The 18,698-nt window shown below is 43.3% G+C and overlaps 1 protein-coding gene across 1 annotated transcript in view; it reads left to right on the plus strand.

Annotated features, from left to right (window-relative positions):
• The first annotated feature begins 2,274 nt into the window (after positions 1 to 2,274).
• The window catches only part of LOC143288313 (solute carrier family 15 member 4-like), a 28,445-nt gene continuing 12,021 nt past the window's right edge, over positions 2,275 to 18,698 (plus strand). Inside the window, exons 1-6 of the mRNA XM_076596667.1 lie at positions 2,275 to 3,048; positions 6,963 to 7,143; positions 8,453 to 8,594; positions 10,477 to 10,651; positions 13,436 to 13,573; positions 15,334 to 15,589. Of these exons, the coding sequence (XP_076452782.1) occupies positions 2,416 to 3,048; positions 6,963 to 7,143; positions 8,453 to 8,594; positions 10,477 to 10,651; positions 13,436 to 13,573; positions 15,334 to 15,589 (1,525 nt within the window). The 5' untranslated portion in view covers positions 2,275 to 2,415. The remainder of the gene's footprint in view (positions 3,049 to 6,962; positions 7,144 to 8,452; positions 8,595 to 10,476; positions 10,652 to 13,435; positions 13,574 to 15,333; positions 15,590 to 18,698) is intronic.

The raw sequence follows: 18,698 nt of genomic DNA on the forward strand, positions 1-18,698 counted from the left end.
CTCTTTCACATTACATGTGGCACATCTGGCAGCACCAACCAAAGCATCTCCCACTTTTGACGCATCTGTTGTCTCATAGCTGCCGCATGCCACATCGCTCCCACTTCCTTGCTTGCTGGCACTGTCAGCCATGTCACCAACTTCTGACACACTGTCAGCCGTGTCACCAACTTCTGACACACCTGTTACTGACACTCTGTCACAACCAGCACCAGATTCCACACCACCGACAGGAACAACCTCAACTTCTGACAAGTCCACATCTCCCCTGCGACCGCTCCCTTCTTTACAGCCAGCAGGAACGTCCGTGAAATTTGACGAGTCTGTTGCGTCTGGTCTGCCGCACGATACGGTGCTGCTGCTACCTACGCCACTAACTGCAGAGGGTGATGCGTCTCTGGTTTCCCTTCGGACACACGTCACATTGTTGACGCATTCCGCATTGCTGGCCGTGGCGCCTCCTGCTTTCTCTGACAGGCGGGGTGATGATGTCATCCTGACGCATTCCGGACTGTCACTGATAGAAATATTCTCAACCTCTTCCAGCAGACCCTGCACTTTCCCTTGGTCTGCCATGGTTTTCCCGATGCCTGAAAACAGTAGGAAAAAAATGGTCATGAATCAATTATTCATTCTTCAGAGAAAAAGAGAGGGGGTAAAAAATGGCCCAGAGGATATAAGTTTGCCACATTAAAAAAACCACACAAAAACTCAACTTTAGCCATATCATGTTATGCAGAAATATATATGATACGCCCATGGATGCAACACAAAAATATGCATGTGAGCATGTGCACATACACAAGTCCAGACTCACCTCCTGCCTGTGACACAACAGAGTTGACTTACCTCACTCCACCCTCACCCCCCCCCCCCCCCCCCCCCCCCCCCCCCCCGACACTTCTGTTTAGTCCCCCCCCCCCCAACCCCCGCCCTGCCCCGCCCCCCATCTGCCAGCAAGTTCGACTGACTTCTCTCACAATCTCGCTCTCTCTTTGATTCTGGTGCATGCGCCTTGTGCGACTTTGTACCTGAACACTGAGTTCACTCTCTCACATTTGCACACACGTGCACACAGTCATGGCATACATCATTACATGAACAATAACAGTGTTCTTTCTTCCTTCGCCGGAAAACTACAGTGAACACTGTCGCCGTTGGCTATTCTGTCACCGGCTAATTACCGATATTACCTAAAACAAAAAGCTTTTCCTTCTTTTTTTTTCTCTTTTTTTTCTTAAATGTAGTTTGAGCTGAAAAGGTGGCTCACCTTTCACACTTGCTTGACCGACGTTTCAACTGGAGGCTTCGCACGCGATGTTGTTGTTGTTGAGTGCCTGGAGAGTTATGGTTCCTGGAGAGTTATGGTTCCTGAAAAGTTATTTTTGCGGGCATTTGCCAAAACTGTAAAAGTCAACAAAATTATCCAAAAGTCCCCGACATTTGCTGTCTCTTAAAGTGGAAATCCAGCACGATCTGCTTTTGATACGTGTACCACTGCGCGAGTTTTTTTTTTTTTTTCATTGATGATACAACTTCAAGCGACTGATGAAAACAACATCCTCACTGCCAGTCTTTCTTTGTAACACATCACACGGTGTCACACACACACGCGCACACACACACACACGCACACAGAGTTAGGCAGATGTCCCATTTCTCCAACCGCAGTGTGTCAGCTTGGTTATTTTTCTGGGCGCACATCACAGATTCAAAAGAAGCTAACTGAGGCTAGCACATGATGATATATGTTATCGATGGAATCACTGGAAAAAGTTTCTTTGATTAATTTTGTTGGAAAAAGATGCTGGTTTCAAACAGATTCTGCCACGTGTAGGAAAACCAGGGCACACTCAACATTAAATGACTAAAATATGGAGCGAGGACGTCACTGCAATTTAACCAGGAAAGATCGGCTTTGTAAAGCATGCTGTGGAAATGAATGCTTTAAATCTCGCAATCCAAAACTATGTCTCGTGGAAGATCCTGCATGTGCTCACTATTTATTGCTTTTATTCTTGTTGTGTATAGTTTTAGTGTTCATAATTCCTTGATGGGTTTTACGACTATTAAATGAGTTCACACATACACACAAACACGCGCGCCCGCACACACACACATACACACACACGCGCGCGCGCGGGGCCGGCCCCCGCTCATATTTGCAGCTTTTTTCTCTTTCCCTTTCTCAAATCCAAAGGTTTAATGAGAGCTCTTCGTGGATTGGACGAAAGGTTTTATGACTCGGATCACATGATCCAGCAGATCACATGGCCATCAACATGGCAAACAATAGCAGAACCTGATAACTGGCGATCCGACAACGACCTTTGATTGTACGATATTCGACAAAACCAACAACAAAGAGTCCTGTGTGTTTTGCTTTCGAAGAATAGTGCCTGCAATCCGTCCAAAATGTCGCTAAATATCGCAGAAAGGCAACCTTTGCTTCATAGAAATCCAAGCAGGAACCAACGTTCTGCCAGACTTGCTCCGCAACCAACTTTCCATTCCAGTTCGACTTCACCAAACAACAACAGTCGCCGACATGTGTACAGGACTCGAATCGCGAGTGCAGCTATTTTGCTGTCGTTGGTGTTTGAGCGCATTGCATTTTACGGACTTGCAGGAAATCTGGTGTTGTTTCTAAACAAGGACCCATTCAAATGGGAGTCTTACCATGCCATTAATGCTTCCTTGTACTTCTTCGGGTTGTGTTTCGCTACCAGTTTCATAGGTGGCTGGCTGGCGGACTCTTTTCTTGGACGGTTCAAAACGCTGGTCATTTCGTTCGTGATCTATGTGGCAGGTTACGTTCTCATGCCTGTAATGTCACCTAAGTCACCGCCAAGCATCACGATTTGGGACCAGAACAAGACGATTTCTCTTCCTGCCATTTGTAAAGTTGGGGACGACCATGATGGAGACAATGCTGACACTGATCCGTTTGATGAACGCTGTGCTTGGCTTGTGTTTGTGGCTCTGCTTATCATTGCTGTGGGCACAGGGTTTGTCAAGGCCAACATCGCTCCTTTCGGCAGTGACCAGGTAAGGGAACTCTCAGTGTTTGGGTGTTTACTATTCAAACTCCATTTGTAATGTTTGTATCTCTCTGTTCTGTATGCCTGTTTGCTTCACACACATGCACACAGACACAGACACACGCATGCGCACACACACACATACACACACACACACACACACACACACACACACACACACCTTGAGTACTGCTGCACAGTCTGGAATCCTCACAGTAAGGATGTAACCAAGAAGCTAAAGGCCATTCATTGATTCAGAGAAGAGCAGCAAGATATGTCACCAGTTGTTATGGCACCCCCAGTAGTGTATCAACTATGCTCAATGAATAAAAGTGGGAATAGCTTGAATCACGAAGGAAATGTCAACTATCCATGTTCTACAAAATCATGAACGGTTTGATTAACATCCCACCACAACAGTACCTTCTCCCTGGCACACCCACACTAGATGCAACCACTCCCTTAAGCTCAGACAAGTTGCTGCAAAAATAAACTCATACAAACAGCTTTTTCATAGGAACTATTCCAGCATGGAATTACCTGCCAGCATCAGTTGCCGAGGCCCCCGCCTTGATAATCAAGAGAGAGCTTAGTGCCCTAACCTTGTGCACCCTCTGGGTAGAGACCACAGTTCAAAGTAACAGTAAATGACAGGCTAGAGCTGTGCCAGTAGGTATGATTCCTGGGGACCGCTTTGCTAGCCGGAGAAGTTGTGCCTACATTCTGTGAAATAAAGGTCCATGGTCTGCCCATTCTCTCAGTCTGACTCTCTCTCTTTTTAAATTTTTTTTATTTCTATTTTATTTTATTTAGTGCTGTGTACACCCAAGTCACTTGAATGGTTTGATTTAATTTCAATCATGCTTTACTTAAAAGTCACGCTTGATCGCCATGCTCCTGTACATACTATACATCACTGACCATTCTTCAGCCCCTTGGATCACAGATGACATCAGAGCTGCGGAACAGTGAAACAGAAGCTGAGGCAGTTAGAGAGACGGTGGAGTCATTGTCCTTTGTCAACTCCTCAGTCATTAGTCATCCAGTGACCTCCTTGAGGTGTTCAGTCTGCTTACAGACAGAATCACAGTACACAGACAGCAGTGACCTCCTCGAGGTGTTTAGTCTGCTTACAGACAGAATCACTGTACAGAGACAGCAATGACCTCCTCGAGGTGTTTAGTCTGCTTACAGACAGAATCACAGTACAGAGACAGCAATGACCTTGAGGTGTTTAGTCTGCTTACAGACAGAATCACAGTACAGAGACAGCAGTGACCTCCTCGAGGTGTTTAGTCTGCTTACAGACAGAATCACAGTACAGAGACAGCAGTGACCTCCTTGAGGTGTTTAGTCTGCTTACAGACAGAATCACAGTACAGAGACAGCAATGACCTCCTTGAGGTGTTCAGTCTGCTTACAGACAGAATCACAGTACACAGACAGCAGTGACCTCCTTGAGGTGTTTAGTCTGCTTACAGACAGAATCACAGTACACAGACAGCAGTGACCTTGAGGTGTTTAGTCTGCTTACAGACAGAATCACAGTACAGAGACAGCAATGACCTCCTTGAGGTGTTCAGTCTGCTTACAGACAGAATCACAGTACACAGACAGCAATGACCTCCTTGAGGTGTTTAGTCTGCTTACAGACAGAATCACAGTACAGAGACAGCAGTGACCTTGAGGTGTTCAGTCTGCTTACAGACAGAATCACAGTACAGAGACAGCAATGACCTTGAGGTGTTTAGTCTGCTTACAGACAGAATCACAGTACAGAGACAGCAATGACCTTGAGGTGTTTAGTCTGCTTACAGACAGAATCACAGTACAGAGACAGCAGTGACCTCCTTGAGGTGTTTAGTCTGCTTACAGACAGAATCACAGTACACAGACAGCAGTGACCTCCTTGAGGTGTTTAGTCTGCTTACAGACAGAATCACAGTACACAGACAGCAGTGACCTTGAGGTGTTTAGTCTGCTTACAGACAGAATCACAGTACAGAGACAGCAATGACCTTGAGGTGTTTAGTCTGCTTACAGACAGAATCACAGTACACAGACAGCAGTGACCTCCTCGAGGTGTTTAGTCTGCTTACAGACAGAATCACTGTACAGAGACAGCAATGACCTCCTCGAGGTGTTTAGTCTGCTTACAGACAGAATCACAGTACAGAGACAGCAATGACCTTGAGGTGTTTAGTCTGCTTACAGACAGAATCACAGTACAGAGACAGCAGAGACCTCGAGGTGTTTAGTCTGCTTACAGACAGAATCACAGTACACAGATAGCAGTGACCTTGAGGTGTTTAGTCTGCTTACAGACAGAATCACAGTACACAGACAGCAGTGACCTCCTTGAGGTGTTTAGTCTGCTTACAGACAGAATCACTGTACAGAGACAGCAATGACCTCTTGAGGTGTTTAGTCTGCTTACAGACAGAATCACAGTACACAGACAGCAGTGACCTCCTTGAGGTGTTTAGTCTGCTTACAGACAGAATCACAGTACAGAGACAGCAATGACCTTGAGGTGTTTAGTCTGCTTACAGACAGAATCACAGTACACAGACAGCAATGACCTCCTTGAGGTGTTTAGTCTGCTTACAGACAGAATCACAGTACAGAGACAGCAGTGACCTTGAGGTGTTTAGTCTGCTTACAGACAGAATCACAGTACAGAGACAGCAGTGACCTCCTTGAGGTGTTTAGTCTGCTTACAGACAGAATCACAGTACAGAGACAGCAATGACCTTGAGGTGTTTAGTCTGCTTACAGACAGAATCACAGTACAGAGACAGCAATGACCTTGAGGTGTTTAGTCTGCTTACAGACAGAATCACAGTACAGAGACAGCAATGACCTTGAGGTGTTTAGTCTGCTTACAGACAGAATCACAGTACAGAGACAGCAGTGACCTCCTTGAGGTGTTTAGTCTGCTTACAGACAGAATCACAGTACACAGATAGCAGTGACCTTGAGGTGTTTAGTCTGCTTACAGACAGAATCACAGTACACAGACAGCAATGACCTTGAGGTGTTTAGTCTGCTTACAGACAGAATCACAGTACAGAGACAGCAGTGACCTCCTTGAGGTGTTCAGTCTGCTTACAGACAGAATCACAGTACACAGACAGCCCTCTTACACACATCCAACACATTATTGTCCTGCACATACAACAGAGATGTCTCAGTTTGTGCCTGCTTGATCTCTCTGCAGCTTTCGACACAATAGATCAATCGGATGCATGAAACGATGAACAGAGATCCCATGGTCAACACACACTTGGCACACTAAAAAAAGAACCCACGGCAACATGAGTATTGTCCTTCTGGCAAAATTCTGTAGAAAACATCCGCTCTGCTGGGTACTTCAATTTTATGTATTATGCATACAATCCCAGAATGGACGGGCTTGAGGTTGAGCGATACAATCAGGAGGTCAGAAAACCGAGAGGATTGGAGGATGCTGGTTGCCAGATCACCTGTGGCGCCCCAACGGTCCACAAGAATACGGGATAGGTGAAGGCCTAAGTGCATTAGATTATGCTGCTGATCAGGCATCTGCCTGGCAGATGTGGCATGAATAAATGGATTTTTTTTTTAATGCAGTGATGCACACACAGACACACAGACACACACACACACACACACACACACACACACTGAATGTCTTTCTTTTTACACAATAACTGGTGTATGCAGGGTGATCAGGGAAGGGTGTGCCAAATACTCATTCATTTTTTCACTTTGGAGTTTGATGTTTGTTGACAAGCATTTGATTGAGCCAAAAGGAAGTGTTCTGTGTTAATTGCTCGAAGCAGACAGTAACTGAGTAAGGAACATGTATTATAAATTTAAAGTGAAAGTGAAAAGAGCTGAGAAACTGAAAGTGAAAGGTAAGGTGAACACTGCGAGCAGGTGTCGGGGGAGGGGCAGCAAGCGACGCTGAGTTTCTTCAACTGGTTCTACTGGTCCATCAACCTGGGGGCCTTGCTGGGACTCTCCGTCATCACATACCTCCAGCAGCAACAGTCCTTCTTCGTCGGCTACCTCGTCTCCACCTCCTGTCTCGGCCTGGCCGCCATTCTCTTTGTTGCAGGTTTGTGTGCGTGAGAGTGTGTGTGCGTGTGTGTGCGTGTGCGCTTTTCACTGGTGATACGTATCAGGGCGAGGCATGTGTGTCAGAAATGTTACTGTGTTTGCGTTTGCGTTTCCCATTTATGATTTATGTTTGTACGCTTGATGTGCCATCTCTGACCCAACACTTCCTTGTGACCACCTGGTACACTCGCTTGTAATAAAGACATGTTCTGTTCTGTCCTGTATTCCATTTTATTCTGTCTTCTGTTAATGTTGTATTCTATATTCTGTTCTGTTTTAGTCTATATTCTGTTCTATTCTATGCTATATTTCATTTTGTTCTGTTTTTTTCTATTCTGTTATGTTATGTTCTGTTCTCTCTCTCTCTCTCTCTCTCTCTCTCTCTCTCTCTCTCTCTCTCTCTCTATATATATATATATATATATATATATATATATATTTGTGGAATCACTTTCAAGAAGTTGGCAAAGACTGAGGACTGATCCATATGTGCTGCCCCATCTGATGTTTGATAATAAAAATAAGGATAATAATGATGAATAAGAATGCTAATAATGATAATGATGATAATAATATTAGATGATAATAATGCTAATAAAGATACTTAATACTACTACTATATATATATATATATATATATATATATATATATATATATATATATATATATTATGTATAATGATAGTAATGTTGTTGTTATTATTACAATTAGAAGTAATAGTGGTGGTAGTAGTTGTAGTATTGATGTTTTTTTTGTGTTTTTTAAAAATCATTTATTGTTGTTATTATTATTATCATCATCAGTTATTATTATCCAAAACTGTTGTTGTTATTATTAATATTGTTATCTCTTTTTTATGATAATGATAATATGGAGAAGCAGATGCTTGACATGGCCATGAACCCAACACGCTGTTAAGCCTTGAGAGCCCGCCCTACGTTTATCTAAAATATTAACGTAGATAAAAGAAGTAGAAAACAATAACGAAAAAACAAGGAAATACAATAAACTATGATAAAGTTAATACCATATTTATTTAAACATACTTAACCATGACTCAACTGGTGCAGACTCCGGCAGGGGTCTGACATTCCTGTCCTGTGCAAACTACTATCCGCCTATGCGGAGAGTGACCCAACTAGTGCAGACTCCGGCAGGGGTCTGACATTCCTGTCCTGTGCAAACTACTATCCGCCTATGCGGAGAAAATGAAAGCAACTACGGCCGATAACCTCCACCATAATTGTACAGGTTGTTACTCATACCAATTGCAGCAAACACCGACTTAAATGGCAGAATTTTGCAGGCCGTTGCTTTTACCAAGTTCGGCAGCCTGATGGGAGCGTGCTGTCAAATGTTTTCCGCATCATCTGCGAAGCGTATCGGCAGAAACGGCGGCACCAGCAGGCAGTGAAGCGACGGGCTGCAAACCTGCTGAGAGGGGGCAGGTTGGTTCTCAGGCTGCTGGACAGAAAGTGTGGAGGGCTTTGGGGGTGTTTTTTGTTGTTGTTTTTTTTCTTTGTTGATAGACGTGGAAGGATCCCATGCTGAAAGGGCAGCTGGTTCCATGTGGACACAGGCACACATGTCAGGCACACAGCTTTCTGGATTATCTGCATGCTTCATCTTTTTTTCTTTTCTTTTTTTCCATTTGTGGGTTTCGACTCCCACATTCATTCATATGTACATGAGTGGCCTTTTACATGTGTGGCTGTTTTCACCCCACCATATAGGCCATCATACTGTTTTCGAGGGGTGTTGGGGGTGTGCATGCTGGATATGTTATTGTTTCCATAACCCACCGAACGCTGATATGGATTACAGAATCTTTAACGTGCATATTTGATCTTCTGCACATGCGTACATACAAAGGGAGTTCAGGCACTAGTTGGTCTGCACATATGTTGACCTGGGAGATCGAAAAAATCTCCACCCTTCACCCACCTGGTGCCATAACCATGAGTCGAACCTGGGACCCTCAGATTGAAAGTCCAGTACTTTAACCCCTCGGCTATTGCACCCATTGTGTGCTTCAGTGAAGTGACTGGAACATACAGAGCTGGTATTGATGAGAAATAACACAGCCATCTCTACATCTCTACAAGACATTTCTTTTTTTACTTTTTTTTTTTTTTTTTTTTTTTTGGATTCCTTCTCTTTTCAATTGTTTTTTTTTTTTTTTTCCATTCCAGTACTGTATGCATGAATGTTTTTACTATTCAAGTAAGTGAAATTGTCAACCAAGTGGGTATCTTTCTAGGCTTTCAGCTCTGATAAGTTTCACTGCCCAAAAAGCTCTGATAAGTTCCAAAACATAAAATGAAGACAGTATGGGAACCAGGCTTCAGTTCCACTGCCCAAAAAGCTCTGATAAGTTCCAAAACATAAAATGAAGACAGTATCGGGACAAGGTTTTAAGTTTCACTGCCCAAAAAGCTCTGATAAGTTCCAAAACATAAAATGAAGATAGTATCGGGACAAGGTTTAAGTTCCACTGCCCAAAAAGCTCTGATAAGTTCCAAAACATAAAATGAAGACAGTATGGGAACCAGGCTTCAGTTCCACTGCCCAAAAAGCTCTTATAAGTTCCAAAACATAAAATGAAGACAGTATCGGGACAAGGTTTAAGTTCCACTGCCCAAAAAGCTCTGATAAGTTCCAAAAACATAAAATGAAGACAGTATGGGAACCAGGCTTCAGTTCCACTGCCCAAAAAGCTCTGATAAGTTCCAAAACATAAAATGAAGACAGTATGGGAACCAGGCTTCAGTTTCACTGCCCAAAAAGCTCTGATAAGTTCCAAAAACATAAAATGAAGACAGTATGGGAACCAGGCTTCAGTTTCACTGCCCAAAACTCTGGATCTCACTGCCATCCACACACTTCAACTCTTCAGTGAACTCAAAATCAATCTCCAGACATGCTTAATTTGCCAAGCATTCCCTGTTATTCTCTGATATTGAACAAGTTGCATTTTCTCCCCCTTTGATAGACCTTGAGTGGTGGTCTGGACGCTAGTCATTCGATTGAGATGATAAACAGAGGTCTCACGTGCAGCATGCACTTACCGCATGTAAAAGAACCCATGGCAACAAAAGGGTTTTTCCTGACAAAATTCTGTAGAAAAATCCACTTGATCAGAAAACAAATAAAATTGCAGGCAGGAAAAAAAGAACAAAAACAGCTGGTGCTCTCATTGTAGTGACGCGCTCTCCCTGGGTAGAGCAGCCCAAACTTCACACAGAGAAATCTGTTGTGAGAAAAAGAGTAATACGGTACAAAATATATCAAGCGGCTCTGTCTGATACCAGCGACCTTTCCCTCCCTCAGGTCCAGAGAGATCGACGAGGCGGACCCACTGGAGAACAGACGGAATTTCCTGGACAACGCCAAACATCGCTACGGAGGAATCTTCCACGACAGTATTGTGGAGGATGTGAGGCAGCTGAAGAAAATCCTGGCTGTGTTTGCCGTGCTGATCCCATACTGGCTGGTCTACTTTCAGGTGCTCTGTCTACAAAGATTCTTTCCTTGGAAATCCGCTTCACAGCTAATAGTGTGGTGAATCATCATCATTCTGTCATCCGCTTTGACATTGTTTTAAATAATCATCTTTCTGTCATCCACAACTAATAGTGTGTTGAAACATCATCATTCTGTTGTCTGCTTTGACATTGTTTTAAATAATCATCATTCTGTCATTCACAGCAGATAGTGTGTTTGATAATCATAGATCTGTCATCCACAGTTGATATTATTTGATAATCATTACTTTGTCATCCACATTGATATTTGTGTTTAATAATCATCACTTTGCATTATCAGAGCACTATATGAATAAACTAATGATGTGATTTGAGCACTATATGAATAAGATTTCGATGATGTGATCAGAGCATTGTACAAAAAAATTATGATGGCGTTATCAGAGCACTATTAGAATAAAGTTTAAGTGGTGTGATCAGAGCACTCTTTAAATAAAGTTTCGATGACATGATCAGAGCCCTATGAAAATAGTTATCGGTGACGTGATCATGACACTGTTTCGCTAAAGTTAACGGTGATGTGATCATGACACTGTATCACTAAAATTAATGATGACGTGATCATGACACAGTATCACTAAAGTTAACAGTGACGTGATCATGACACTGTATCACTAAAGTTACCGGTGACGTGACCATGACACTGTATCACTAAAGTTAACGGTGACGTGATCATGACACTATATCACTAAAGTTAACAATGATATTGTCAGAACGCTGTATCACTAAAGTTAACGATATTATCAGAGCGCTGTATCACTAAAGTTAAAAGTAACGTGATCATGACACTGTATCACTGAAGTTAATGATGATATTATCAGAGCGCTGTATCACTAAAGTTAATGATGATATTATCAGAGCGCTGTATCACTAAAGTTAATGATGATATTATCAGAGCACTATATCACTAAAGTTAACGATGATATTATCAGAGCGCTGTATCACTAAAGTTAACAGTGATGTGATCAGGGCACTGTATCACTAAAGTTAACGATGATATTATCAGAGCACTGTAGCACTAAAGTTAATGACGATATTATCAGAGCGCTGTATCACTAAAGTTAATGATGATATTATCAGAGCACTATATCACTAAAGTTAACGATGATATTATCAGAGCGCTGTATCACTAAAGTTAACAGTGATGTGATCAGGGCACTGTATCACTAAAGTTAACGATGATATTATCAGAGCCTTCACCTTCACCTTCACCTCTCCCGTAGTCTGGGTTCAGACCGTTGGGGCACCGCTGCTGACCTGGCCACCACCCCTCTCCACTCTTCACGGTTTTCTGATTTCCTCAGGGCGTCACCGAGCGTCAAGCCTGTCCACCCCCGGATGTTGTCTTCCCATCTCTTCTTCTGCCGTCCTCTCCTTCTGCCTCCTTGTACGGTGCCTTGCAGGAACGTTTTGGCAAGACCAGATGATCGGGAGATGTGTCCATACCACCTAAGTTTGCGTTTTTTCACTATGGACAGAAGGTCTTCGTAGGGTCCAATACTTTGCTTGATTCTGTTCTTCACTTCCGTGTTAGTGATGTGGTCTCTGTAGGAGATGCCAAGTAGTCTACGAAAGCATCTCATCTCGACAGCTTGGATTCTTCTCTCGATGTCTGCAGTCAGGGTCCAAGTCTCGCAGGCGTAGAGCAATATTGATATAACCAGGGAACGCATCAGTCTGATTTTTGAGCTGAGAGCGATGTTTTTGTTGTTCCAGATGGTGTTCAGCTTGTTGAGTGCCATTGTTGTTTGGGCAATTCTCGAGAGTACTTCTGGTTTAGATCCTTCATCTGACACGATTGCTCCCAGATATTTGAAGCTGTGGACTGTTTTAAGCTTTTCGTCGTTGACTTTGATGTCAATGCTGATGCCGTTGGTGTTGTTAGTCATCAGTTTGGTTTTCTCCGCACTGATTTGCATTCCATACGATGTGGAGGCTTTGTCTAGATGTTTGACCAGGCTTGCAGTGACCAGTGACTGTATGACTACAGTTTAACAGTGACGTGAGTGGCATGGTCATAACACTGTAGCACTAAAGTTAATGATGATATTATCAGAGCGCTGTATCACTAAAATTAACGGTGATGTGATCAGGGCGCTGTATCACTAAAGTTAACGGTGATGTGAACAGGGCGCTGTATCACTAAAGTTAATGGTGACATGATTATGACACTGTATCACTAAAGTTAACGATGATATTGTCAGAGTGCTGTATCACTAAAGTTAACGGCGATGTGATCAGAGCATTCACTGTATCACTAAAGTTAACAGTGATGTGAGTGACATGATCATAACGCTGTATCACTAAAGTTAACAGTGACATGAGTGACATGATCATAACGCTGTATCACTAAAGTTAACAGTGACATGAGTGACATGATCAGAGCGCTGTATCACTAAAGTTAATGGTGATGTGAGTGACGTGATCATAACACTGTATCACTAAAGTTAATGGTGACATGAATGACATGATCATAACGCTGTATCACTAAAGTTAACGGTGACATGAGTGACGTGATCATAACACTGTATGACTACAGTTTAACAGTGACGTGAGTGGCATGGTCATAACACTGTATCACTAAAGTTAACAGTGACGTGAGTGACATGATCATAACGCTGTATCACTAAAGTTAACGGTGACATGAGTGACGTGATCATAACACTGTATGACTACAGTTTAACAGTGACGTGAGTGACATGGTCCTAACGCTGTACCACTAAAGTGAATGGTAATGTGATCAGATGCAGACAACCTTCCTGATTCAAGGCCTGCACATGCGGCTGATGATGACGCCCTCAGCCCGCGACCCTATGCCCACCATGCTCCCCATCAACGGCTCCACCTTCAACAACGTCACCACGGAGAAGGACCACCCCCAGGTGAGGCGGCCCACTGCACGGCTGTAGTGTGGGGCCTCTGCACCGTTGTTTGGACTGTCGTGTTTGTTAGGCTGCGTGTTTGTTGTGTATTTGGTGGGTGGGTGGGAGGGTGGGCATGTGTGTGTGTGTGTGTGTGTGTGTGTGTGTGTGTGTGTATGCATGTTTATTTACATTTATTTTCTTATTGTTATTCATATTATTATTCATTTCATGGAGTTATACTCTACTTTCCTCTGCTCTGCTCTACTCTACTCTACTATACTATATCACACCACACCACACCACACGGTACTATTCTAATTACTGTGCTGTACTGTACTATATTATACTATACTTACAACATGCTTGGAGCACTACCACTCAAAGATGTTTTGACTGACATGACAAGGCACAGCTGATATTGTGTTTGATAATCATCATTCTGTCATCCACAGCTGATAGTGTGTCTGATAATCATCATTCTGTCATCCACAGCTGATAGTGTGTTTGATAATCATCAATCTGTCATCCACAGCTGATAGTGTGTTTGATAATCATCTTTCTGTCATCCACAGCTGATAGTGTGTTTGATAATCATCATTCTGTCATCCACAGCTGATAGTGTGTTTGATAATCATCATTCTGTCATTCACAGCTGATAGTGTGTTTGATAATCATCAATCTGTCATCCACAGCTGATAGTGTGTTTGATAATCATCATTCTGTCATCCACAGCTGATAGTGTGTCTGATAATCATCATTCTGTCATTCACAGCTGATAGTGTGTTTGATAATCATCAATCTGTCATCCACAGCTGATAGTGTGTTTGATAATCATCTTTCTGTCATCCACAGCTGATAGTGTGTTTGAGAATCATCATTCTGTCATCCACAGCTGATAGTGTGTTTGAGAATCATCATTCTGTCATTCACAGCTGATAGTGTGTCTGATAATCATCATTCTGTCATTCACAGCTGATAGTGTGTTTGATAATCATCAATCTGTCATCCACAGCTGATAGTGTGTTTGATAATCATCTTTCTGTCATCCACAGCTGATAGTGTGTTTGAGAATCATCATTCTGTCATCCACAGCTGATAGTGTGTTTGATAATCATCATTCTGTCATTCACAGCTGATAGTGTGTTTGATAATCATCAATCTGTCATCCACAGCTGATAGTGTGTTTGATAATCATCATTCTGTCATCCACAGCTGATAGTGTGTCTGATAATCATCATTCTGTCATTCACAGCTGATAGTGTGTTTGATAATCATCAATCTGTCATCCACAGCTGATAGTGTGTTTGATAATCATCTTTCTGTCATCCACAGCTGATAGTGTGTTTGAGAATCATCATTCTGTCATCCACAGCTGATAGTGTGTTTGATAATCATCAATCTGTCATTCACAGCTGATAGTGTGTTTGATAATCATCTTTCTGTCATCCACAGCTGATAGTGTGTTTGATAATCATCATTCTGTCATCCACAGCTGATAGTGTGTTTGATAATCATCTTTCTGTCATTCACAGCTGATAGTGTGTTTGATAATCATCAATCTGTCATCCACAGCTGATAGTGTGTTTGATAATCATCTTTCTGTCATCCACAGCTGATAGTGTGTTTGATAATCATCATCTTTCTGTCATCCACAGCTGATAGTGTGTTTGATAATCATCTTTCTGTCATCCACAGCTGATAGTGTGTTTGATAATCATCATCTTTCTGTCATCCACAGCTGACAGTGTGTTTGATAATCATCTTTCTGTCATCCACAGTTGGTGGCGGCCTGGTTTGCGCTGTTCGATGTCGTCATCCTGGTCTTCCTCCTGCCCCTGTTTGACAGAGTGATCTACCCTTGGATTGAGCGCCGCAGCGGCCACCCGGTGGGCATTTCCTGGCGGATCTTGCTGGGGATGGTGTTCGCAGCGGTGGCCATGGTGGTGGCGGGGGTGCTGGAACACTACCGTCTGAAGACGTTTTGGCCTTTCCCCAAAGAACCATGTCGGAATGCTTCCATTAACCAGATGATTGGTAAGATGATTAGAACACTACCGTTTGAAGACGTTTTGGCCGTTCCCTAACAAACCATGTCGAAATGCTTCCATTTACCAAATGATTGGTAAGATGATTAGAACACTATCGTTTGAATACGTTTTGGCCGTTCCCTGACAAACCATGTCGGAATGCTTCCATTAACCAGATGATTGGTAAGATGATTAGAACACTACCGTTTGAATACGTTTTGGCCGTTCCCTGACAAACCATGTCGGAATGCTTCCATTAACCAGATGATTGGTAAGATGATTAGAACACTACCGTTTGAAGACGTTTTGGCCGTTCCCTAACAAACCATGTTGGAATGCTTCCATTAACCAGATGATTGGAACACTACCGTTTGAAGACGTTTTGGCTGTTCCCTGACAAACCATGTCAGAACACTTCCGTGAACTCTTCCGCTGCCATAGGCAACTGAAGATGGCATCAAGGGGTGATGTTAACTCACTCAGTACGGCCAGTCCTCTCTTCTCCACTACACAGACCCCTCGGATGTCCAGTGGGTGTCTGAATGACCCAACCTTTAGCTTTCGTCGTCAGAATTATGGTATTCTTTGTCAACATTCACCTCTTCAGTATATTTGTCAACATTCACCTCTTCAGTATAAGAGCCTTCCACTTGCAATATTTTGATGGTGGTAATTGGGGTGAAACGCTGTTAACGTCGTCTCTTTTGCCGTTCGTATGGAGAGAGATAAAAGGACATTGTATCAAAGCTTGACAGCTGCAGCCAGTTTCCCACACAATAGAACAATGATGAACGTTCACCCCTTGAGAAAGTTTGAAGGGAACAAGTCCATTGTGTTGTTTTGACATGAACCTATTGTGTGACTGAGAGCGTTGAGTCTACATTATTTGGTGCGGGGGACTGTTTTTCACACAGAAACTTTGCAGTGAAAGAGTTGAGAGAGATGGTTGGTAAGATGATTACCAGTAACAAGAGGGGAGGGTGATGAACTAACCAGATGGTAAGATGATTACCAGTAACAAGAGGGGATGGTGATGAACTAACCAGATGGTAAGATGATTACCAATAACAAGAGGGCAGGGTGATGAATTAACCAGATGGTCAGATGATTACCAGTAACAAGAGGGCAGGGTGATGAACGAACCAGATGGTAAGATGATTACCAATAACAAGAGGGGAGGGTGATGAACGAACCAGATGGTAAGATGATTACCAATAATAAGAGGGGAGCGTGATGAATGAACCAGATGGTCAGATGATTACCAGTAACAAGAGGGCAGGGTGATGAACTAACCAGATGGTAAATGATTACCAGTAACAAGAGGGGAGGGTGATGAATGAACCAGATGGTAAGATGATTACCAGTAACAAGAGGGCAGGGTGATGAACTAACCAGATGGTAAGATGATTACCAATAACAAGAGGGGAGGGTGATGAATTAACCAGATGGTAAGATGATTACCAGTAACAAGAGGGGAGGGTGATGAATTAACCAGATGGTAAGATGATTACCAGTAACAAGAGGGCAGGGTGATGAACTAACCAGATGGTAAGATGATTACCAGTAACAAGAGGGGAGGGTGATGAACGAACCAGATGGTAAGATGATTACCAGTAACAAGAGGGGAGGGTGATGAATTAACCAGATGGTAAATGATTACCAGTAACAAGAGGGCAGGGTGATGAATTAACCAGATGGTAAATGATTACCAGTAACAAGAGGGGAGGGTGATGAATGAACCAGATGGTAAGATGATTACCAGTAACAAGAGGGGAGGGTGATGAATGAACCAGATGGTAAGATGATTACCAGTAACAAGAGGGGAGGGTGATGAATGAACCAGATGGTAAATGATTACCAGTAACAAGAGGGGAGGGTGATGAATGAACCAGATGGTAAGATGATTACCAGTAACAAGAGGGGAGGGTGATGAATTAACCAGATGGTAAATGATTACCAGTATGTGTGGAAGACCGAGAGATATGAACTAGTACAATTGTGGGATGTGTGGAAGACAGAGATAAAAACTAGTACCATTGTGGGGATGTGTGGAAGACAGAGAGATAGGAACTAGTACCATTGTGGGGACGTGTGGAAGACAGAGAGATAGGAACTAGTACCATTGTGGGGATGTGTGGAAGACAGAGATAGGAACTAGTACCACTGTGGGGATGTGTGGAAGACAGAGATAGGAACTAGTACCATTGTGGGGATGTGTGGAAGACAGAGATAGGAACTAGTACCATTGTGGGATGTGTGGAAGACAGAGATAGGAACTAGTACCATTGTGGGGATGTGTGGAAGACAGAGAGATAGGAACTAGTACCATTGTGGGGATGTGTGGAAGACAGAGAGATAGGAACTAGTACCATTGTGGGGATGTGTGGAAGACAGAGATAGGAACTAGTACCATTGTGGGGATGTGTGGAAGACAGAGATAGGAACTAGTACCATTGTGGGATGTGTGGAAGACAGAGATAGGAACTAGTACGGTTGTGGGGATGTGTGGAAGACAGAGAGATAGGAACTAGTACCATTGTGGGGATGTGTGGAAGACAGAGATAGGAACTAGTACCACTGTGGGGATGTGTGGAAGACAGAGAGATAGGAACTAGTACCATTGTTGGATGTGTGGAAGACAGAGATAGGAACTAGTACCATTGTGGGGATGTGTGGAAGACAGAGAGATAGGAACTAGTACCATTGTGGGGATGTGTGGAAGACAGAGATAGGAACTAGTACCATTGTGGGGATGTGTGGAAGACAGAGATAGGAACTAGTACCATTGTGGGGATGTGTGGAAGACAGAGAGATAGGAACTAGTGGTGGTGTGTCCATCGAGAGATCGATGATGACCATCGTTGTCATCCAGATGGGGGATGGGGAGAGGGTGGTGGTGGGGTGGGGGGAAGGATGCTCATGAGTCTATCTGTGAGTGCGCAGATGGCTGAATAGTCCAATCTGCGCACGAAATGTTCGCTGACAGTTGGGGCAGACAAAGACAGGCATATCATTGTCAGGGAGCTTGTTTGCCCGTGACTTTCTGGCCTGCCTCTTCTGAACAGCTGCAGCAGTCCTGTTGGCCTCGCACAACTTGGCGCCTTTGTGCACAGCAG

The sequence above is a fragment of the Babylonia areolata genome, chromosome 12, assembly GCF_041734735.1.
Source record: "Babylonia areolata isolate BAREFJ2019XMU chromosome 12, ASM4173473v1, whole genome shotgun sequence".
In the NCBI taxonomy this organism is placed as follows: Eukaryota; Metazoa; Mollusca; class Gastropoda; order Neogastropoda; family Buccinidae; genus Babylonia; species Babylonia areolata.